This window comes from Lissotriton vulgaris, chromosome 3_1, assembly GCF_964263255.1.
Source record: "Lissotriton vulgaris chromosome 3_1, aLisVul1.2, whole genome shotgun sequence".
In the NCBI taxonomy this organism is placed as follows: domain Eukaryota; kingdom Metazoa; phylum Chordata; class Amphibia; order Caudata; family Salamandridae; genus Lissotriton; species Lissotriton vulgaris.
Window position 1 is genome coordinate 1775030291 of NC_141689.1, and position 23616 is coordinate 1775053906.

Consider the following 23616-nt stretch of genomic DNA (forward strand, 5'->3'; position numbering starts at 1 on the left):
AGGGGCACCGAGTGGTGAAAACGGCAACACTGAACAAAAGGAGCAGGCTCTAGTGTTGTGACAGATTTAACACCTGAACTCTGCCAAGGCCGAGGTGTGAATGGCGGCAGCACAAGCTACAGTAAGATCCCTGTGAGAGGACTGCAGCAACCTGCAGCAAACGAAGAGCGCAAAATTACAAAAGAGAAGAAGGAACGTGAGAAGCCAAACAAGGAAGGGGCAGACAGGATCGGGATTCAGACTCTCATTGTCTGAGATCAAAAGAGAGCAACATGAGAGGATCCCTCAAGTGAGGAGGCGCTAATTGTCTGCCCTGCAGATGGGCGCGGGGCACTCATTCAATGTGTGGGAGAATGGGCGAGGGGCACTCACTGCAGCTGCGCTGCCGCTATGGAGCAAAAGGCTGCACAGGTGAATAAATAAACATGTGCCTGCAGCGGGATTGCTCATGTCTGTGCTTTAATAGGAAGATTATCAGAATATATCATACAGGAGGTCGCCAAAAATCAGGCGAACTTGCACACACAATAGGGTCCGTACCACCTGGACGGCTCTAAGTGCTGGTGCTCTACTTCCAAGTGAAGTGGAATGACAAACGGACAGGGACAGAGACCACACAGGGTGGAAGACAAGTTTGGGGCATTCTGTTAAACACAGGTATTTTTAATATGCAGCTGGTGGTCATGTGACTTGATAACTGGATGACTCCACGTGTTGGTACTGACAGGTGATGCTGAGCGTGGTGCAATGCGCATTGGAGCAGAAACACGGGAGACATTGTGGTTTAGCTCCGTGACCTCCGTTTGGCATGTTTGCTGGGGCTCCTGGGCTGTGGCAGGTGGGCAGATCTAAGTGCTGGTCCAATAATGCAGAGTCAAGCAAGCGGCTGATAAAAGCGGACACACCAGTTCATCTTCATACATGCTGTGATAGTTTCATAATACACGGCCACCTAATGGGTGTTTATTCAGAGCCATGAGCCTGCTGTAAATGGGCGGGTCTGGGTATGGGCAGCGTGCTGATTAGGGTGCAAAGAAAATGGTGAGGAAGATGCTTATTTGGTAGACATGTTCATTCTCTCACACACATAACAAGCAGCACTGAAAGCGATCGCTTTAATAAAACAAGGACACTAATGCATGTTATTATTTTTAGTGCTACAGTGCTTCGGGATTGTGAATGTGAAAGCTAATTAAATATAATCAGGATCTTGCTTTAAATTAATTTAGGAAACAGTCACTCTACAGGACCTCTACTGGGAAAAACCACACACCTTTCCCTCGCAAAGCTCGAGGTTAGCACATCATCACAGTATGTACGTCACAATATCAACGAAAAAGTTATCTTACCATAATGGGTCAAATGCCTGCCGACGAGACTCTGGGCAGCTTTAGGTAACAGGTTGGTTGCCGGTCTCCCATATCTGTTTTTAACTCTCTTAACCAATTCTGGCCTTCCGCTTTTCGCACTACTTAACGCAAGGCAGCAACCATGGTCTGCAAAGCTGGTTGTAGACGGGCTCAGGCCTTGTTGAGTCTCCGCGGGCCATAGCAATTCAACTCCTGCGGGGCCGTCCTGTGACAGACTGACTTCTCTCAGCTTCCAATTGCGGTAATATAGAGAATAAAGCGGGGGAGAGCAGGTATTCACAGCTGATAGCAACCCCACGAGTCCCCCAAACAACAGCGAGACCCTTCCCTAAAGCTGTTGGTGGCGGGAAGTGTTGAACTCACTCCCTGGAGGAGCTGGCGAGGCCCTTGCCGGTGTGGTGAGTCTGGCTTAGAGGCCCAGTCCGTACTTGCACTGAGCTTGTGCCTGGGATTTACGGTGCTGGGAGACTAACTGGCAAGAGTTGCACGGCCGCTGTCCTGTAATCATTGCTTGCCTGGGGTGCAGGGTGCTTCGCCACCCCATGCAGCCTGCTGACCTGCTGCGATCAGGGCCCAGAGCGGCCATAACTCTGAGGACTGCACAGGCAGCCGTGAAAGCGGCAGACCACATTGGAGACCCGGCGGCGCTTTCCAAGCTGCATCTGCAGTGAGGAGCCAGTCTGCCACCGAAGCCCACTCCAAAGCCACGAGGGGGGGGGGGAGCATGGCCATCGGAGGCATACACTGAGACCAGCTTGCCGCAGTGAGCTGCCGGGTGCCCGGAGGGAGATCTACAACGCTGCCTCATGCTGCTTAACAATACCAGTGAATGCGGCGTGGGCTGACTTCCAGGCCCGGTGCAATCACAGAGGCGAGAGCTCTAGAGCGGCATAGACAGAAGGCAGGCAGTGGCTCAGGCCAGTGCGTGCTGCAGCACCGCATGGGCCCTGAAGCAAGTCACAACATTCCACTGAAAACAGCGCGAGAAGAGATGCGCGCGTTCACAGCGCGAGACGCTTCACAGTGCATGTCTCCTAAAGCACGCTACGTAGCAGCCCAGCAGGAGCAGGACGACCAGGAGGAGGGTCTGGAATTCGAAGCGCTGCCCGAGGGATCCACCGTCACCACCCACATGCTGGCCGGCCCGTGGGTGGCATCATGGAGCATTGCCTCATGTACCCCGTGGACTGCGTGAAGGTGCAGCCGGTGAGTGGGGGTTATGTGCGCGTGTGTAGCTGTGTGTGTGCGGGTGTGCGTGTGTATATGTGTGGCTGTGTGTCTGTTAGCTGTGCGTGTGTATATGTGTGGCTGTGTGTGTGCGTGATCCATGGTGACTGAAGAGCATGCCGGAATCGGAGCGCGTGTTGACGGGCGCGACCTGATCCGATTGCGGCATGCTACACAAGGCGCGTGTCGTAATCTGATTCTGCCATGCTGTCTACGGTAGAAGCTCACGCGCGCGACCAAATCCCAGTCTACAATGCTGCGCGTGCCCATTTCTTGTCTCCACTTTGGCTCGTTGTAAGCTGAGCAGACGACTATAGTTCTCGCAGCGAGAACGCGCTTCGCCAGGGCGAGACCTAAAAAGGAACAATTTACTTACCCTGTAAACATCTGTTCGTGGCACGTAGTGCAGTAGGTTCACATGCTCTGCACACTCTTGCCATCTAGTATTAAGCTGTGACGTGTGCAACTTGTTTTTCTTTGAAGAAGTCTTTCAAGTCATGAGGAATATTGACCCCTCCTATGACTACTAATGCACATGGGCATGGGATCCATTGCTTTCCGCACAGCGGGTGAGGATAATTATAAAGCTTAGGGAAAAAAAGAAGAAAGGAAGGCATCTGCAACAACCAGAGGCTTCCGGGGAGGAGGATGGGTGCAAGTAAATCTAAAGCACAGTAGGCTATGAACTTATGCTTGCATTGTAAGTAACATATTCTGTTCATGGTATCTGTAGCTGTAGATATCTGCATAGACTGTAAAGCAGTTCTCCTGTAAGAGGCGGCTAGCTGGAGTATGTTGCAGAGGACTGAAAAAAGGAACGCAAGACAGCCTGGCTAAACCTTTGCTTGTTGGCATGCTAAGACATCCACACAGTTGTGCTTGAGAGATGCGTGGAATGGACCAAGAACCTGCTTTCCACATATCAGCTATGGAAATGTTAAAAACAAAGGCCTTAGAAACCCGCTTTTTGCGGGTAGAGTAGGACCTCGGTGGGACAGGCAGTTACTTGTTGGCTTTGGCATAGCAGGTTTGAATGAACTTGACCAGCAATCTGGCTATGTCTGCTTTGGAGAGATAGCGACTTGTGACTGGTTTAGTATAGGTGACAAAGAGTTGGTGCGTCTTGTGAAATGGCTTTGTTCTCTCAATGTAATACATTTTGAGGGCGTCATCTACTATATGAGCATATGAGTAATAGCTGTTTCAGTACTGTGGCCATGGCGAAAACCCGATTGGAATTGATCTAAGAGCTGGAATTGGTCAATGTGGTTACATAGTAGGACAAGAAGACATTTCTCAAGGAGCTTCACTAGAGTTGGGATGCTAGTGATAAGACGAAAATTATTAAGGTCCGCTTGGTCAGTCGTGGGTTTTTTGAGGAGCGTTAGATACTGTCAAGCATGATAACCTCCTTGGTTTACTGGAACGAAGGATGGGTCTCTCTGACCCAGTTTTAAACTGGTTTGCCTCCTTTCTCAACAACAGAATGCAATGATTTAAAGTCAATCAATCCCTTTCCAACTCCTCTCCATCCACTCTTGGGGTTCCTCTGGGATCTGCTCCCTCCTCCACGCTATTGAACTTGTTCATGGAGCCTCTAACGGTTTTACTCAACTCTTCCAACATTCACTATCACATGTATGCCGATGACACCCAACTTTACCTGAAATTCTCTTCCCCAGACAACATCAAATCTCTCAACTCTACCCTACTCAAAACGCAACACTGGCTGACTACCCAGCATCTTAAGCTCAACTCTTCCAAAACGGAATTCCTCCTGATTGCACCAACCAAAATGATGACAATCATCGCTGAGTACTTGAAACACTTAAATGCTCTCAACTGTACCCCTCGCATCATAGACTCTGCCAGGTCTCTTGGAATTATACTTGACAAGTCATTCAGCATGCAGGAACACATTAGCTCAGCCACCAAAGGGGCCAACTTCCACATGAGTATTCTGAGAAAGATAAAACCCTTCCTCGCCCCGGACAACTTCAAGTCTGCTGTTCAAGCTCTAGTAATCTCCAGGCTAGACTATGGCTGTGCAACCCTAAGTGGGCTTGTCAGGTACAAACTAGCTCTGCTCAGGGCTTTCCTGAACTCAGCGGCAAGGCTCACCACAGGTTCCTGAAGAAATAGCCACATCATGCTGGTTCTGAAATCCTTATACTGGCTACCTGTGGAGGCTAAGATTGATCTCAAGATTGCGTGAATCTTCACTTTAACACCCCTTTGTACCTAGCCCAAAAACTGGACCTCTCTGGCGGGAGCCGATCTTCGAGGAGTTCCGGCACTCTGCTGCTAAAACCTCAAAAATTCCAGAAAAAGAAAACTTACAACCGGGCGTTCTCGGGTATTGCCCCGAGCATTGTATTGTATTGTATTGTATTGTATTTATTATTTATTACGCGCAACTGTCACCCTACGGGTATCCTGGCGCCCAAACAGGAAATAGTCAGATGGTACAACAATACACTAGCTGTCATGATATATAGAACAGCCGCCAGAGCTATTAAAATAGAGTTACGGAGATTATACTTTGGCGAACAGCCAGGTTTTCAGGCTCTTTCTGAAACCCAATAGGGTGTCAATTTGTCTGATATTCTGAGGAAGCTCGTTCCACAACCTAGAGGCAGAGGTGCAGAAAGCTCTGCCTCCCATCCTCGATCTCCTGATCCTGGTAGTAGCTGCCAAACTCTGGCTAGCAGAGCGCAGGGACCTGGAAGGTCTATACCAGGAGAGCCTTTCCTGTAGAGGGATAGGTCCTGTGTTGTGCAGGGCTCTGTACACAATACAAAGGGACTTGAAGGCAACTCTACTCCCGATTGGCAGCCAGTGTAGATCTCTTAGCGCCAACGTAGTGGAGGAACTACGAGGTCTTTTAAGTGCCAGCTTGGCCGCTATAGACTGGACCCTCTGGAGCCCCTGTAGAATATATAAGGGGGCCCCTAAATATAGAGAGTTACAATAGTCTAGTCTAGCCAGAATCACACTCCTAACTACTAGAGGTCTAGACTCATCAGGCAGGAGGGGCAGAATCTGTCTGAGTGCTTTCAACAATCCATAGCAGACACTGATGGTTTTATTGGTCTGGGAGGTCATTTGGAGATCCGCATCAAACAATACCCCTAAATTGCGCACAGTCTTAACTGGGATGCAAGGTTCTGCTCCCGGCGCAAGCCTGATCTCATGGGAAGGTTGTTGACTCAGTTTGGCTGACGAACAGTAGACAACCTCTGTCTTCCCCTCATTAAATTGAAGGGAGTTTATTGTCAGCCACCTGGCCACCTTGTTCATGCAGTTCTGGAAGGACTCCATGGCCACCGCCTGTCTTCCTTCTAAGGAGAACACCAGTTGTGTGTCATCGGCATAGTTTATCAAATCTATACCGAAGGATTTGATCATAGGGATCAGGGGCTGCAGATAAAGATTAAAAAGAATGGGGCTGATCGAGGAGCCCTGAGGTACTCCATGACTGACCAGGGACTTGGGAGATGAAAAGGGTGCTAGGGTCACCACCTGTTGTCTGCCTGTCATGTAGGATTGTATCCACCTCAGGGCCTTGCCCTTCACGCCCAGTTTTTCCAGCCTGCTTAACAGAACTGCATGGCTAATCGTATCGAATGCGGCCGACATGTCCAACAGCACCAGGACTTTGGAATTCCTTGCCTCTGCACATCAGACTGATTCCCTCTATGGCGTCTTTCATAAAAGATGTGAAAGCCCTTTGGATGAATGCCCTTGTTTGATGGCACCTACCTCCACTGACTATGCCCACTACGCTGGTTTGTGCTCAAACCCGCCATTTGTTTGTTGCACTTATATGATACACTATTTCCACTTGCATATTTTACTGCTCTCTATCATCTCCATTACCTTGCTTTTCATTGTTGTTGTTTTACCTGCAACTCAGGTTGCACCTCGGTACATTAGTAAAGCGCTCTGATACCCACTTGGGTCACGTTCGCGCTATATAAAACTTTATAAATAAAATAAAATAAATAAAATTAGGACCTTTTAAAATCTAGTGTGCGGAGGACCTTCTGCCACAGAATCTGGTTGTGGGGAAAACACCAGGAGCTCAACTGTCTTATTAAGGTGGAAGAGGGATACCACCTTGTACAGAAACGGTGGATTAGTCCTGAGGATGACTCTGCTTGTGTCTTTGAAGGAAAGGTTCTTCTAGGGTAAGAGCTTGAAGCTCGCCCACTCATCTGAAAGATGTTATGGCAACTAGGAAGGACACTTTCCAAGACCAAAACTGTAGAGGACATGAATGAAGAGGTTCAAAAGGAGGGCCCATAAGTTGAGTTATGACCTCGTTGAGGTTCTAGACAGGGTCCAGAAGCAATGTGAGCAGAAACACTTTTTAGGTTCTTCCATGAAGGTTTTAAAGACTCGAACTCCGAAAAAAGAAGAACATTGTCTATCTTGTGGATAAGTTGCAACTACAATCAAGTACAAGCGAATACAAGTGTAGGCAAGGCCTGATGTTAGTAGATGAAGTAGGTAACAGACTATGTCCTGGACCGCAGGTTTCAATGGATCAATGTGTTTGGGAAGCCAGTAAGGAGCAAACCTTTTCCAATCGGTTGCATAGCACACCCATGAAGTGGGCCTATAGATTTAGCTAACTTAACTCTAAGACATCAGGAGCCAAAATACAAGATTGAGCTACCAAAGGTTCGGGTGTCTCACTGTGCCCGGGTTCTGCGTTAGAAGGTCTGGCCGGTTGTGCAGTTTCTCATGGGATACTACAGAGCGGTTGAGAAGGGTCGTGAACCAAGGCTGTCTGACCCACGCTAGAGTCACTAGAATGAGGGTGAGGGACATTTGCCGAAGCTTCCATACCATGTATGGAAGGAGTGGGAGAATAGGAAAAGTGTAGGCAAGTATCCCTGACCAGCTCATCCATAGTGTGTTGCTCATGGACTGTGGGAATGGGAACCTAGAGCCGAAGCTTGGGGATTTTGGTGTTTATGGAAGCGGTGAAGGGGTCTAAATCAGGGAACGCCCAAAAATGGAAGTACAGCAGCAGGACTTGAGAGTGGAGTTGCCACGCATGGACTCGTTGTGGCATCCTGCTCAGGAGCTCTGCAAAGTCAGTTTCCACTCCCAGATGGTACACCACAGGTAATTGGACTCTGTGGTGCAGTGCCAATTGCCAGATGTCCTGAACCAGCACTGACAGCTGAAGCGAGTGCGTATCTCTCGGTTTTGGGATATAGGACTTGGCTATCATGTTGTAGTTGTGAATGATGAATACCGTGGCTTCAAGAGCTAGCTGGAAGGCTACCAGCTCAAAGAAACTGATGTGGAGACCCTGTTGGTGGGGTGTCCACAGAGCCTGGACAGCGAGATCTTGCAAAGGCACCCCACCCGAAAAGGAATGTATTGGTGGTGATGGTCACCAGTGAAACTGGATCGAGAAAGGATCCCGCAGGTGTTCCACCTCTCCAGAGAGCGATGAGGACAGCCCCAAATCAACACTAGATCCTCCTAGTGACCCTCTGCTTGAGACAATTTTGCTGCAAAGCATTCCTTAAATGGGCGCATGAGTAACCTGGTTTGAGGAACTATGGCAATGCAAGAGGCCATCATGACAAGGAGGTACATAGCTTCCTGGACAGTTACCTGTCAATCTGTCTGAAAGAGATGAAGCAAGGCTTGAACCCTTGCTGGACAGGGGACAGCCTTCTACACCACCTGTTTCAGTGCCACCCCTAAGAATGCTTGAATTGGAGGGCTGGATATGGGATGGGATTTTTGGGTATTGGGAGACACTGTTTAGAAGGGGTGGTGCCACCTTTACCTCTACCCATGGAGTTATTACCCCTCTATACCTCTCTGAAGTAGCCACAGAGAGAGGCTTGCTGAGGTTGTTGCCTCTGAAAGGAGGTGGAGGCCTCGAGTAAAGTAGTTTGAGTCTCCAAGGTACTGGGATTTGCAAAAGGAACCACGGGTGGAAGGAGATTGCAGTATCCCTGTCCTTTTTTAATTTTTATAGCTTTTGGGGAACCTGGGGTCGAAAGACGTGCTCCCCTTCGAAGGGCAGGTTGAGCAAAGGCTGCTGGGCTTCTGGCTTGAAATCAGAGAGACGCAATCACATGTGTCTGCGAATAGCACCAGTAAAATGGACTCCACAAGCTGCAGTGTTGGCAGCAATGAGGGCACAGTGAATTGTGGCATTGGAAACAAGCTAGCCCTTCACATTGAGGCCCTGACCCTGTTTGCGGTATTAGTCAGGGAGGTGTTGGAGAAGCTCCTCCATTTCGCCCCAGTAAGCCCTGTCATATGGGACAGCAATTTGACCGAGTTGGTGGTGTGCCAGTGAGTGGAAAACTGGGCTGCAATGAAGGTACTGGCCCCATCGATCTTCTTCCTCTCCTTATCTGGTGGGTGTGCATCTTGTGCCATGAGGGCTTGCCCGGTTATGGGTGATGTGAACTGCTAGGTAGTCTTGTGGAGCTAAAGACTGGTGGCTGGCTTCAGGGTTTGATGCCCAACCTCCTGGAGGGTGATAGTCAGCCCTTGTTTGATGCCAGAAGAGGAATGGAGGGGTGGAGGGAGGGAGTTTGTACTCATGGCAGTAATATTCGATCTTTTTCCCAGAAGAGGTGACTGCTTCTCCACCTCCACATCGTAGCCAGAGTACTCACAGCAGGAGGCTTGAACCTCCTCAGCAGATTTTCTAGGCAGGAGATTGCCTTCAACAGTTTGTTCGCCAAAGAGACTTGAGTGTCATTGCTTTTTCTGTGTGTCATGGACATGGCTACGAGGCATCGATCGACTATACCGGGCAGTTTTCTTGCTGCAGGAGGTAGGAGGATTTGTCGTGGTTTGGGAACAGACACAGATTACATACCTCATGTAGGTCCTTCCAGATCCAGTTTGGCACTTCGGGATGAGGGTTCCTACACAATATCCATCAGAAATTGCATTTAACATATAAATCCTTGCAATGGAATAAATTAATATAGAATTAAGCTTAAATTGATATTAAAAACTGATGCTACATGTTTTCTCAATTTAAATTCGGATGTTAATCCAACATTCCAGTCCTGTGTAATGTCTGGATTCCTCCTTCACATGAACCCAATATTTTAAACATCATTATCTTGTAAAAAACTGAATGAATTATTTTCTTACTTTGATATTTGTGGCACAGCCGTGCTCCACAACGAAGATATCTGCGCCATCAGCTGCAAGACGAGTCATGGTGTATTTTAAATCATCAGGTGTAAAGCACGGTCCTGGATAACAACTCAGCTAAAAAAAATATTTAAAAAAAATGCATTGGCACTTTGAGTAACACTTACAGGCAATGGTAATGCATACCCCATTGGTCAGAACAGAAATATTTTGGTCAGAACGACAATTACTGAAGAGCAATTGTAGTTTATGGATTTAGATATGGTCAGACAGTGAATACTTGCTCCTGAGCAAGGTACATGATCTTCAATATAAGTCATAATAATCTTTACTTAATTCATGCACAATTAATTACTCCTTGAAAAACAAATTACAAAAGGAGAAAACTCTTGGAAAACTGAATAACACCTCTAAACACTAAACTACACCCATCTGAACTGGCAGGAATTTCCTGTAACTTTTATTTTTAAAAACTCAAAATAACAGTACTTTAACCATGCTACAATACCTTTTAACATAAGACATTTTCTGACTAGTTAGGTTTTTTTACAAATACCTGTTAAAAGGGAATGTTTCCTAAGAAAGCTAATAAGGCACCTTTCTTTATTGTAAAGTGTGCTCTTGGAATGGTTGGTAAAGACTTTATGGCCTCTATATAACAAATCTGGATACTCTTTACAATCCATCTTGCAATTCCTGCATTAGAAACGGAGTTGCCTCCTAGGATATGAGAAAGCTACAAAAAGCTGTGTCTTTCTTAGGGATTTAATCCTTTCTATATAACACATTAGTGCTCTTTTAATATCAAGTATATTAAGAGCCCTTTCTCCCACAGTCTGTGGCTTAAGTGTTTTTTCTTTTTTTTTTTTTTTGAGGTTTATATAGCACTGGCTGGACCTGAGGGTATCAGAGCGCTTCACAACATATACAATAATGTGCAGATAGGCGATTCAGGTAGTTGGTAAAACAAGGGGATTCTGGCTAGGAGATGAACAAATAATCAAGGGCGGGGGAGGAGGGGGGGGGGGGGGTAAACAAGAGGATTCTGGCTAGGGGATGACCGAACATGTTCTGAGTGAATGTCATCAGAGTCCCGGTTAGAGGTAAGGGGAGCACCGGCTGAGGAACTTCCTTGTCTCTTATCGGATTAGTCTTGAGCGGTCGAGGAAGAGGGCTTTGAGTAGCTTCTTGAATTTTGGAAACAAGGGGGGCATTCTTATGGGGGGGGGGGGGGGGGGGGTATGATGTTCCAGATTTTGGGGGTGTTTCCAGCAAATGATTTGGCTGCTGTTTTTTGCTTATGAGTTTTCAGCGGGATGAGTAGGAGAGTGTTGGAGCTCCTGAGGTTTCTGGTCTGCCTGGCCCTTTTGAGTTTGTTGGCCAAGTATTCAGGTTTACCTGTGTGCGGGGCTTTGTGTGTGAGGCAGGCTGTTCTGAAGCTGGCTTTCAACTCAATTGGGAGCCATTTAAGCTCTCTGAGCGCGGGAGAGATGTAGTCAAATTTCCTGGTACCAGTGACCATCCTAGCTGCTGCATTGAAGGTGGTCTTCAGGGGGGCGAGGTGTGATTTTGCTGTTCCAGTCAGGGCTGCAATCCCATAGTCAATCCTGGAGAGCACTAGTGCCTGGGTGGCTTGTTGAAGGTCTTTGGGTGGGAGGAAGGGTTTTATTTTGTAAAGTAATTTCAGGTTGAGAAAGGCGCTTTTAGCGGATATGGAGATATGTTTTTTCCTATCCAATTTCGGGTCTAGGGTGACCCCTAGGGATTCTACAGAATCAGCCAGGATGAGGTTACAGTTGAGGGCGTCAATGGCTTTGAGCCATTCTTCAGTTTGGGGGTTTTCGGCTTTGTTGGAGATGAGGAGAATTTCCGTTTTCTCTTGGTTGAGTTTCAGGTGATTACTTGCGAGCCAGTGTTGAACCTCCTTGAGCGTGGCGTTAAGTCTCTGGATGTCATCAATAGAGGTGGTTTCTAGATAAAGCTGCGTGTCGTCAGCATATAAGTGAAGGGGATGTTGGATTTCCTGAGAAGAGAGGTAAGGGGTTCCATATAGATGTTGAAAAGCTGAGGGGAGAGCACTGAACCTTCTGGAACACCCCTGATGACAGGGTGGAAGTCAGACTCGAAGTTTTTAATTTTTTGTGAGCAGTTGTGGAGAAAGGAGGAGAACCAGTGTAGGACCGTCTCTTGAAGACCAGCCCTTTCTTGTAGCACCTTGATGAGCAATTTGTGGTCAACTGTATCGAATGTGGCCGATAAGTCTAGGAGGATGAGGAGGCAGCATTGATCAGAGTCCAGTGACTTGAGTAGGTCATCAATGACATTGAGGATTGCGGATTCGGTACTGCAGCCTTTTCTGAACCCTAATTGATAGGGATATAGGAGATTGATGTTATCCAGGTGTTGGGTCAGCTGAGGGAGTACACATCTTTCCAGGATTTTGGACAAAAAAGGCAGGTTCGATACAGGTCTGAAGTTGTTTAGATCCTCGGTGTCTAGCCCTGGCTTTTTTAGCAGAGGCGTGACTTGGCCTACTTTGAGGCAGTCCGGCATCATTCCAGAGCTCAGTGAGCTGTTAATGATCTTGCACCATAGCAGGGCCAGGACAAGCTTCAGGTCTTTGGCCAGGTGCGGGGGTAGCTGATCCAGGGCGTGTGATGAGGGTTTGGCAAGGGAGATTAATTTGATTATCTCTGCCTCCTGGATGGGAATGAAGGAGGACCAGTGTTTAGGTGGGATCAAGGAGGTGTTATCCTACATTTCAGGTGGATTGTTCTCGATAGCGGAGATGAGATTTGAGCCAAGAGAGAGATCTATCTTAGCGATTTTGTCATCGCAAAAGCTGGCGAAGTTGTCACAACATTCTTTGGATGCACGCATTGATGATGTCATGGGCTTGGAGGTTTGATTCCTGATGATATTGAAAAGCTCCTTGGGTCGATTTTCTGCAATGTCTAGGGCAGCGCAAAAGAAAGCAGTCTTCTTGTCCTTAATGTGCTTCTTGTAAGACTTGCGGGCTGCTTGGAGTTGATCACGGTGGAGGGCGGAGGGATTGTTCCTCCAAATTCTTTCTGTGGCTCTAAGGTGTCTTCTTTCTTCATTGATGTTGGTGGTGAACCATGATCTGGAGGGAATGGTCCTGGATTTTTTTAGTTTCAAAGGGGCAAGGTGGTCCAGGGTGAGCGTCATATTTGAGTTATATTGAGAGATGAGATTGGTGGTTAAGAGATGATCAGAGATGTTGGGAAGTAGCGAGCAGATTCCTTCTTCTAGGTCAGCTCGAGGGATCTGGGCTGTGTTCCTGACTCATTGGGGGGGGGGGCGCGGGGGGAGTCTTGCTTGGGGTGTTGAGTAAGGCCCGCATGGTTGATGTGAAAAAGAACTAAGTGGTGATCGGACCAGTCTATCGGCAGGATGTCATCGATGGAGACAGCATGGCTTTCGGCAATAATTGTGTCGAGGGTTGCTCCTCTGTGATGGGTTTCTTCTAAGCAGTGTTGTGTCAGATTGTTTTCTAGTAGTAGGTTGTTTAAGGTTTGGATGAGCGGGTTGTTTGGTTCGTTCCATCTTAGATTGAGGTCGCCCAGGATTATATTGTTGGAGTTACCGAGTGCACAGTGGGAAATTAAATCGGAAAGGTGAACCCCGAATTCGGTTGAGTTGCCTGGGGGGTGGTACAGAAGATGGCAACGTGTAGGCCTGGTGTCGTCGGTTCTAATGTTGACTGAGAGACATTCAAAGGAGCTGTACAAGCAGGAGGGAATTTCCGTGATGCAGATGTTGTTCCTGTGGATGATTGCTATACCCCCGCCCCTTTTCCTTTGTCTGTCTTTGTTTATCATTGAGAATCCGGGAGGCACCAGCATGTCTATGCTGGGGAAGGAGAGATTGTTGAGCCAGGTCTCTATCTCCTGTGAGAGGATGGTTTCTGCTAGTTCGGTTGCATGTTTATGGGCCGATCTGCAGTTAAGGAGCATGCAGTTTATGGGGGTTTCCACTTTGCTCCTGTTCTCTGAGGATTGGGCTCTAGGTAGGGCGGATAGGTGGGCTGGGGGTCTCGGGTCTCGCACAGGGGGGTGTTCTCTTCTAAATCCCGTAATTACATGGATCGTAGATTTGGGGGAGGAATTCGTAGGGAGGTTCGTAGGATGAGGCTAGGTGTGCGACTTCCTGAGAGGAAAGTGAGGTAGGGGCTCTTCTCGGTCTTTCGTATCGATTATCAATTCCCTTTCTGTTGGGCCAGGGTTGGGATCTGGGGGGGGGGGGCATTGGGCTCGTTGAGGGGTGGTATCTTGTCATGTTTGGGTTGGGTGAGAATAGGTGGGGCAGTGGATGTCTGGATGGGATTTCGAGTCATGGCAAGATTGGAATGGGTTTCGTTCAGGCCTCGGGTCAGGATTTCAAGCTGAGTTTCCAGTAAGAGGATACATTGCCTCGTGTTATCCAAGGAGGGAGGTAGAGAATCTGGTGCAACATACCCCTTAGGGGAGGGGGGATTTTCCACAGGGGGAGGATGACTGGGGCAACATGGCCTTTGGGGGATGGGGGGATGGGGAGGGGGGTGGAAGGGGGGCAGGAGTCCCTGTCATGGTGGATGTTGAAGGAGGGGTGAGTGTCCCAGTCGTGATGAATAATGAGGGAGGAGTTGCCTGGTATGATACTGGAAGGGTTCTTGGGCAGGGGGAGTGCTGGCTTCTGCCGGGCGTCAGTTCTCGTGTGGCATGGGGACGGGGAGGGGCTGAGGGGAGGCTGCGCTTGGTTCAGGTGGAAGGGAGTGATGACCTTTTCGGAGAAACTTTGGATTGGTACTAAGAGAACTTTATCCTGGAGAACTTGAAAATAAGGCACCTCTATGGTTAGAGCCTGAATTCCATTAACTCTTCTCAGGGAAATTATAGCAACAAGGAAAGCTACTCTCCAAGAGAGGGACTGCAGAGGACAGGAATACAGAGGTTCAAAAAGAATGGACATTAACCATGTAACAACATTTAAATTCCAGGAAGGTACTGGGGTGGAATTACTCTTTTCAACTCTTCCATAAAAACTTCGATGACTGGTATACGAAAAAGTGACGGATGGTAGCGGTTTTGGAGATAAGCCGCAATTGCTGCATGTAATCGTACAGAAGTGTACGCTAGATTTGCCTTTTGGAGGTGTAGGGAAAAAGCATTTTATTTGATGAACTGTAGGTGCAAGTGATGTTTGCACAGAAGGGGCCGAGACAGAGTTTTTAGACTTTTCACAGCAAGGCGTTTGTTAGTAATTTTCCCCTTCCTTGCTTCAAGATTAACAGGCACAATGCTGAAAAGAATAATAGATATGCAGTCCTGCAGTACTCTGTTTACATAGAGTGGTCACAATTCTTCTTGCTTCCTGCTTTATGCTCTGGGGTTCCAGGTGTTTGCCGAAGAGTCCCATGGGCCATAGGTTAAGGGAAGAAAAACAGAATATAGCCAGGATTACTGTTCTGCTCTTTTTGTTTGCCAACATGTGCCACCATCACCAGCCGCCGCCCGGTTAGTGAGGGGGAAGAGGAGCGTGAGGGAAAAGGAACCGACGTGGTGTGCTCTCAAAAAGAAAAAAAATAGGAAAACACAAGTGCCTGAATCCCCAGTGCCAACCCACCACCCCCATCAAAACAACCCCAACAAAGGAACTTGCCTTGAGCCACGACCCATGTCCAGGGTCGTGGCGAAGGGACCCGGGGCGTCCTCCTTTCCTTGCTGGCCGCCGGGCGTAATGGTGCTGTATAACACTACTCCTCCGGTCTCCTCCTCATTGTCCTCATCTCCGTTCGTCTATTCTCTGCTCCTCTCCTCCGCGTGTGCCTTCTCTTCGCTCCACGTCTCTTCGTTTGCCGTCTTCCTCTGTACTTTCTCCTCCTCCGGTGTCGCCACCCACAGCTCTGTCCTTCCGCCTCTTTTCTCCTCCTCTGTTGATGACGTCAGTTGTTCCTTCCGGCCCGTCTCGACAGCAGCTAGACCGCTAACCTCTTCTGGCTCGATATCTTCTGCTGGGCGTTTCTGGTTTGTTCCGTCCCCTTCACAGTGTATAAAGGTCCATTTCCTGGGCTGTGCAATAATGTACAAAAAGTTTTCACTCTGCTGCATAACAGGCTCTTGTGGTTAGAAGTCTTTCTTCTTTAAGAATGTACATAAATTCTGGAGGCAATAGCAAGTTTCCAACTCTGCGACTTCAGGAACCAGATTGCAAGGTTGTTTGGATGTCTGACTCTGCCTTTGCTGTGAATGAGAAGATCTGGTATGTTGGGAAGCTTCTCGTGATGTACTAGAGACAAATCTAGTAATGCTGTGAACCAGAGATGACGTGCCCAGGTTGGAGCTATGAAAATCCTCTTCAGACTTGTTTGTCTGAGTTTCCTGACAAGATATGGCTTGAATGGGAGAGGCGGAAAAGCGTATGCTAATATCCCTGGCCAGTTCATTCACAAAGCATTATCCACGGACTGTGGATGTTTGTACCTGGTATCGAAGTTTGGGCATTGTGCGTTTTCTACTGTGCCGAATAGGTCCACATCTGGTGTTCCTCCTACTGCGGAAGTAACTGCAGGTGATTTGGGCATGGAGTTCCTACTCTGGCCTTGCTGCTGCATCCTGCTTAGTAGGTCCGCTACTGAAAAGTGCACTCATGAAAGATATTGCACTAGGAAGTGGATGTGATGACGAATAGCCCAGTGCCAAATGGTCTGTGCTAACTGAGACAGCTATGTTGAGTGCATCCCACCTTGTTCTGGATGTAATACATTGCTGTCATATTGTCTGTCCAGAAAAGTACAATCTTCCTGGTCATGTTTGGGAGAAAGGCTTTCAAAGTCATCTGAACTGCTATAATCTCTAGTACACTGATATGGAGTTTTTGCTGAAGAGCAGTCTATTGGCCCTGGACTGTAATGCCCTCCATGTGTGCGCTCCACTGTAGGAGTGATGCATCCGTGCTGATAATCACCTGCCGTATCAGGTCCGAAAAAGGTCTGCCCTTGAGGATGTCAGTGTGACCCAGCATTTCAAAGATTGATAGCCCCTTAGGGATACCTACACTAGATGCTACAAGGTCCCGCTTGTGATCACAGAGATGCTAGACACTCCTGTAATGGGTGCATGTGTAGTCTGAAATGTGGAAATATTGTTCTACAAGAGACCACTGTACTCAAAAAACTCATGACTGTCCTGAATGGCAAGCGACAATGTGGCTGAAAATGAGCCAGTTGGAGGAGGGGGGCGTGGCCTAGCGAGCCGCATGGGGGACGTGTGTTAGGCGAGCTCCGTCCAGCACGTCTTTTATCCTTCACCTATCCTGGTTCTCTTGACCCTCGAGTATTTCTGAAGGAGCTGCTGAGGCACTGACTCACCCCCACAGACATCCGACGGAATCTTGTGGCACCCACGTTCACATTCGGCAAGGAGATCGCGCCGCGTGTGAGACGAGGTCTTGTGGCAGAGGAGGAGCCGGGGTATCGCGTGGGAATCTCCGGAAGGCACTGAGGGCTACGCACCTCTCCGAGCCCCGCCCGCGAGTGGGGACGACTGTTTGGGGGACTGTGCGTCTACGGGAGCCAGCGCGGTGGAGACGATTGCCGGCAGTCCCGTAGCCCTGGACTCTGCGGGGAGACTAACGGCGTGACGTCCTAGGATCGCTCAGTAACCGGAGTAAGCAGCACCGGGGAGAAGGATCGCTGCGAGTCAGGGGCGGAGGCGGTGGCCTAGCTCCTTGCATCCGGGGGCACTTCTCAGCAGTGGTGAGATAGGCAGCGCCGACGTAGCGGCCGGGGGTCTTCCCCCCTTCCTCTCCAACGGCTCGGGCCGCAGTGCGGATTAAGTGCAAGGCTGGGCCTGTGCAGGGGGCCATGTGGTGGTGGATTGCTCAGTTGGTATTGGACCCCCCTGTTTCCCGAGTGCCCACGGCTGTGGCCTGCAGACACTTGGCCCCCACCCGCTCATAGGTGGCCTTGCCCAGGAGGCCCGAGAGACGGCGTGGGCTAGCAGAGGCGGCATGTGGGGTTGGCTGCTCTGTCTGTGGTCCGTGGTGCAGCGTGCACAGGACCACCGGGGACAACGCGGCGTCCAGGCCGGGCCGCGGAGGTGAGGGGAGGGGAGTACAACGTGAGCTGCGGTCAGGTGTGGAGTCACTTGGAGTGGGCACAGAGGAGACTTGTCGCAGGGGGCCCCATCATCCACGAGGCTGTAGCCGGAGGTAGGCAACATACCTGGGCGGCAGGGGATCGGCTGCATGGCAGGGCCACATAGGGTGCGCTTAGGTGCTCTATCCTTCTGCCCTGGGGAGACCTGCCTCGTCGGTCGACCTGGCCGCACAGCTCAGACGGTTGGCGATCACTGTGCTCAGTGGAGGCACTCAGCCGGCTGCGCGCCTGGACCCGGACTCATCTCCGGACAGATGCAGGGGGGCGAGCCCGACGCAATAACCTGAGATTTGTGGGATTTCCGGAGGGCTGGGAGGCGGGTAACATGGAACGCTTCCTCACGCAGTGGTTGGAAAGTTGGCTCCTGCCGGACACTATGTCATGATGCTTCGTCATGAAGCGGGCCCACCGGGCGCTCATGCAGAAACCAACGCCGGGGGCTCCCCCACGGCCAATGATAGCAAAGCTCCTAAACTATCTGGACCGTGATGCCATACTGAAGCAGGCCCGGGCAAAGGAACCTCTGCTCTACGACAATGTGCGCGTCTTAATCTTTCCCGATTTTACACGCCACGTGCAGCAACAGCGCCAATCGTTCACGGCCGCGAAGGCCCACCTGAGAGCTCTCAACCTCACATATGCCCTCTTCTTTCCCGCTCACCTGTGGGTGGTATACTGATCCTGCACCCACTTCTTTGACAGGGTGGAGGGCTTTCAGTGGACAGATGAAACAGTGCGAGTGAGGGCGCACATGCCGCCCGGCAGGGAGTCAGACTCCTCCTCCAGTGAGCTGGCCCAGTAGGGTCCCAAGGAACAGCAACAGAGGGGCAATAGGCGGTCACGTTCCTGGAGGCGCTCTTTATCCTGCGGGCCTCAGCTAAGGGGGTCCTACCTCTGGGTGCCAAACTTTGGAACCTTGACAGTTGGGGTTGGGTTGGGGCAGCGGTGGTCTCTTTGGCTCACCATGTACTCTGATATAGGACTGTCTGGGGAATCTTAGAGTGGGCTGGTTACCTGCCGGCCTCGTGCTGGTCGGGGTCCTCCCAGAGGAACATGGGCTGCAAGTTGGAGATCCATTGGATGGGACAGTGCTTGTTCCCCCGTTGGGGTTTGAGTACTCGCCCCGCCGTAACATCTTTTGGCATTCTTGTCTGGGTAGTGAACAGGTCTATCTGTGGGGTGCCAAATTGCTGGACATAAGAGGAATATGACTTGCGGGTGGAGTTCAAACTTGTGAACTTGATGATGCGTCCTGCTGAGCAGATCTGCAAAGTTGTTGTTCACACCTGGGATATATTTAACCAAAAGGTATATGTGATGGCAGACTGCCCAGTGGCAGATCTTTCGCACAAGTGCTGAGAGTGGGATAGAGTGTGTACCGTCTAGCTTCTGGAGGCAGTACATGGCAGTCATGTTGTCTGTTTTGAGGAGGACTATTTTGCCCTGAATGAGCCTGCTCCGCAGCAGACTGCGGCTGAGCCACCACTCCACAGAGAAATGGGGGCTGGCCTTTAGCAACACTAGATCTTCACCAATGACCTTCTGCTTGTGAGCAGTGTGCCAAGAGGCACTCCTGCAGGAGGAACATGTGGACCTTGGCATGAGGGGCCATGGCGATGCATGAGGCAATCATCCCTAGGAGGCTCCTTATTGCCCTAACCATTAAGTTGACGATTGGGCTGAAAAAGAAGCAGCAGGTGTTGAAATCCAAACACGCTGTGTTGATTGTGGAAGGCTTTAGACCTGTGACCAATGTTCCCTCTAATTTTTTTCCTCTGTGTGCGGCAGTGTGGGGGGTCTCTGTGCACTGCAGCCATGGTTATGTGCGCCAGGAACCAGACCGTGTGTGTGGGGGCAGCGCCAAATATCACTCCAAACTCATGCTTAAACAAGTGAAAAGACTGCATTTTCACACATAAATCGCCAAGGTAGGGTCTTATGGCAGGTTTGCAATTTAGATACACACGCCATGACATGAATTGGTTACACAGGCAAGTACACTTCGGGTTTAGAAAAGCACAAGACTCCAATGATGGCACCATTATAAGATTTTACTGCTGTAGGTGTAATGTTACTTGTTGTATTGTATATCTGGATGCACAGACAGAAAGACATGGATAGGCGTGATATCAGCCGTGCCAACATGAAAGTGTATCATGTTATCAGCTCCATCAGCTTGGAATGAAGGTGCGTGATTATGTCACCTGCGCCACAGTAAAGGGATGATATCTCATGAACAAGGTCAACGAAAGGGGAACTTAATGTTATTGTCAACTGTTCTGCTCCAAGAAACACCATGTTGTCAACATACATGTGATAAAGGAAACAGAAAATTACAGAACATAGTCAAATACTGGTTCATCTACTTGGCTTCTTTTTCTGCATCAACGTAGACTTCTTTTTTAGTTCGAGGTTCTCTCTAGACATTACTGCGCTGTCTATTGCGAGGCCTATTATAGTCCCCAACATCTTAGACCTGGGTAGAGCCCGCCCGTTGCTTACCATTGGTTAATTTTCCTTGTCACTCCTATTTTCCAGCTCTCTATTGGTGCCCCAGCTTGTCAATCCTGTATTTGTCCCTCCCATGGAGCATTTTCTCTTTACCATTTCCTTGGTTGGTTGGCATCTGGGATTCCATTGTTTGCTTTTCAAGCATTTTTTTTAAGCACTAGCTGAAAGTGCCTGATTTTATGAGCTGTGTATCACAGGTGGCCCTTCCCATGAATGTGTTTTCCAGCTGTCTCTCTTTCTCTGTTTTCCATTACCTCTCCCTCTATTGCTACGCTCCCCCACTGCTCTGTGTCACACTCCATTGTCTGTTTTCTCTTCCACAAATACTTCATGTATGCTCCCATCTAGCCCCTTCAAACTCATCATGGATCCATCTCAAACCAGTAAATAAAAATAAAACTAATATAATTTGTATGCCAGCCCACATGTGCTCGAATGAAACATTATGCAGCTGAGCTGCCATGTCAGACTTTTTTTACTGATGTAAAAATGTTGCACAGGAGTAGTTATCTATGCTGTACAACACTGCTAAATAACCATTGGCAAAGCCAGTAGCTCTCAAAGGTGGGATCAGTTGGTTTTGTCAATGCTTGTTATCTCCAGCTCTGTCTTCTTTCTAATATGATGTTATTATGTACAAAGCTATTTATTAGCTCTTCAGCTCGAGGGTGGTGATGAGGCCCATATGTCATCCATGCCTGGTATCCATCACAAAGCTTATTGGTAAAAAAAAGCAACTTGGTGAGCATCTATTTTCCTCGCAAGTCACTAGCACTCAGACACTGACCCATGGGTAGGCAGCATGTGTGTAGATTATTAAGGTTCGCATGTGTACTTGTTGAGACAGTATGATGGGCCAGAATCATAAAAGTTTGGTATGGATGATGGAAAGTGTGGGCAAAGCCGCAGATTCCCGTTCATTGTATTGCCTCTGAAATGGCGTGGTACAGCGGAATGCAATGATATTGTTAGTATATTCGGGTTACACAAAAGGGTCTGATGGAAGACCCCTGTTGCCTTATCTAATAATAATCTAATCATTGCAGGGGAAAAAATGCATAATAATTTAAAATAACGCAAATCCTGTAATTCACAGTGGAAAAACCTAGAAATTAGCATATACTTGGGGTATAATGATATTAAATGTTCAGTCTCTAGAGCGAAACAGTGCACAATTTTATATATTGAAGTGTGGGGGGACTTGCAAAAAACGACTTAATGCAGTGTCACTTGCCAGCACTTTCAAAACATCAAGGAATACCCTCCGCAAGTGCCCTCTACCCCTGCCCCTCCACCCTACTCATAATTAGAGTCTGATGAAATGCTGGTGGCAGCTGAAGACTGTGTTCCTGTCACTTCCTGGCTGCAGGATGATAATCTCTGCTCCTTCCTGTGCTCATGCTCTGTCTCAACACAAATCAAATACATTAAAGCATTCTTCCTCAGCCTGGAAACTGCCATGGCTCCTGCAGAGCTCACCCAGCCTCATGGGCAGAGTCTGGCCGCTCCAAGAATTGGTGTATTCCCCTGTGAAGACATCCAGCACTGCCTTCTTCCCACCCTTCTACTCCCCCCTGGCCCCTCAGTGTTTTCCCAGTCACTATCTACTGGGATTATCGGGAGTGGCTGAGAACTGGATTCCCCACGCAAAAGATCATCAGAATCAAGCCTCTCAGACAAGGGGTTCCCAAATTTGCTGTAATGCCAAGATCTGAACACATCCTATGCCAGAGAGCTGGAGATCCATGTGCCCCTGTTCCAAATCACCAGCAGGCACGCATGCCATGTGCGAAGGATGAACCTAAACGTTAGGTGCTCGGCCAGGAACCTGCAAACTAGTGGCCACCATCCAAGAGCTAGGGAGAAGGCCTTGAAAACACAGGCTTAGCTCTGCCAGGGACCTGCAGAGGGGTGACCTTAAAAAACAAGCATTTACAATGCAATAGGTCTCGCATTATTAAAGTTTGAGCTATTGGCATTGCTAAATAATGCAACACCAATAGCTAAAACATTAATAATGTGAAACCTATTGCATATGCTTGTTTTTTTTGCTGCACTTCTCTGCTGATGAGTTGTGTCAACGTTACACATCGTGCTTTTGGACTTGCTAAATTTCTTCTTAATGGAGCGCGGTTGGAGGCTGATTGTTAGCCATTGTGAAAATGTTTGGTAATTGCAGCGCATGACGGAGCTGCAATTAACAAATGTTTACACAAAGGGCCACAAACAGCCCGCAGCCACAGCCCATTAGTGCAGGAGCCACTTGCCAATCAATGTTCCCCCAAACACGAAATTGCCGTATTCGAGCTGCCGCTTTTAAAACGCAAGCGGCGCGAAAACGGCAATTGCAGGATGTGTGCGCGCTTCCCTCGGGACTCTGCGCGCTCAGGGGTCATTAATGTGCACACGCATGCACGCACGCCTTACAGGGAACACTGCCTGTGACTGCATTTAGGATGGAACTAGGAAACGCAGGACTGTAGGGGATGGAGATGGACTTTGTGGCATTTATGATTAACCCAAGGGTGTGTAGCAGGGAGGTTGCAGCTTCGGGAATGGACGCCTGCTTGTGCTCCTTATCAGCCAATCATCGAGGTAAGAGAACACATGAATGTTGCCCCTTCTTAGATGAGTGAAGACTACCACCAGGCACTTGGTGAACACCCCAGGGGTCAGTGGTAACCCCAAACGGCAGTACTGTCAATTAGTAGTGTTGTCCTCTTACCACAATGCAAAGGAAGCTTAGAGGACAGAGTGGATAGGTATGTGGACGAACAGACATCACTGAGGTTTAAGGCCAGCTTGTAGTTGCCTGTAGGAGCAGATGAATTACATCCTGTAGTGCTGTCTTGTAAAAATGTTCACCTAGAATGTCTATGTTAAGAGGCCCGAGTACCAGAGAAACCCATGAAGAGCTGGTGTGTTCTCTTGCGCACTCAATGTAAAAAACTCAAGCCTCCTTTGGGGTCAAGCCAATAAAGCCTTGCATCCTCTTTCAAGGGATGTAAAGGAGATAGAAAAGCCAACATGAAAGGGAGATACAGCCTTTGAAACGAAGGTAACCCTAGTCCTGAGCACCAATTTTTTTAAGACCAGTTTTGTAACAGAAGTGGTTCCAGATCAATCATACAGCACTTGTGGGTGATCACAATTAGAAAGACTGCTTCAATTGTTAAAAGTAATAGGGGCAAAAAT

General features: G+C 48.7%; 1 protein-coding gene across 15 annotated transcripts in view; it reads right to left on the reverse strand.

Moving 5' to 3' along the window:
* BLTP1 (bridge-like lipid transfer protein family member 1) overlaps nucleotides 1-23616 on the reverse strand; it is a 1831302-nt gene that overhangs the window by 1475100 nt on the left and 332586 nt on the right. For all 15 annotated transcript variants that reach the window (XM_086962202.1, XM_086962209.1, XM_086962198.1 and 12 more), the window contains one exon: nucleotides 9750-9869. In XM_086962202.1, the coding sequence (XP_086818328.1) occupies nucleotides 9750-9869 (120 nt within the window). The remainder of the gene's footprint in view (nucleotides 1-9749; nucleotides 9870-23616) is intronic.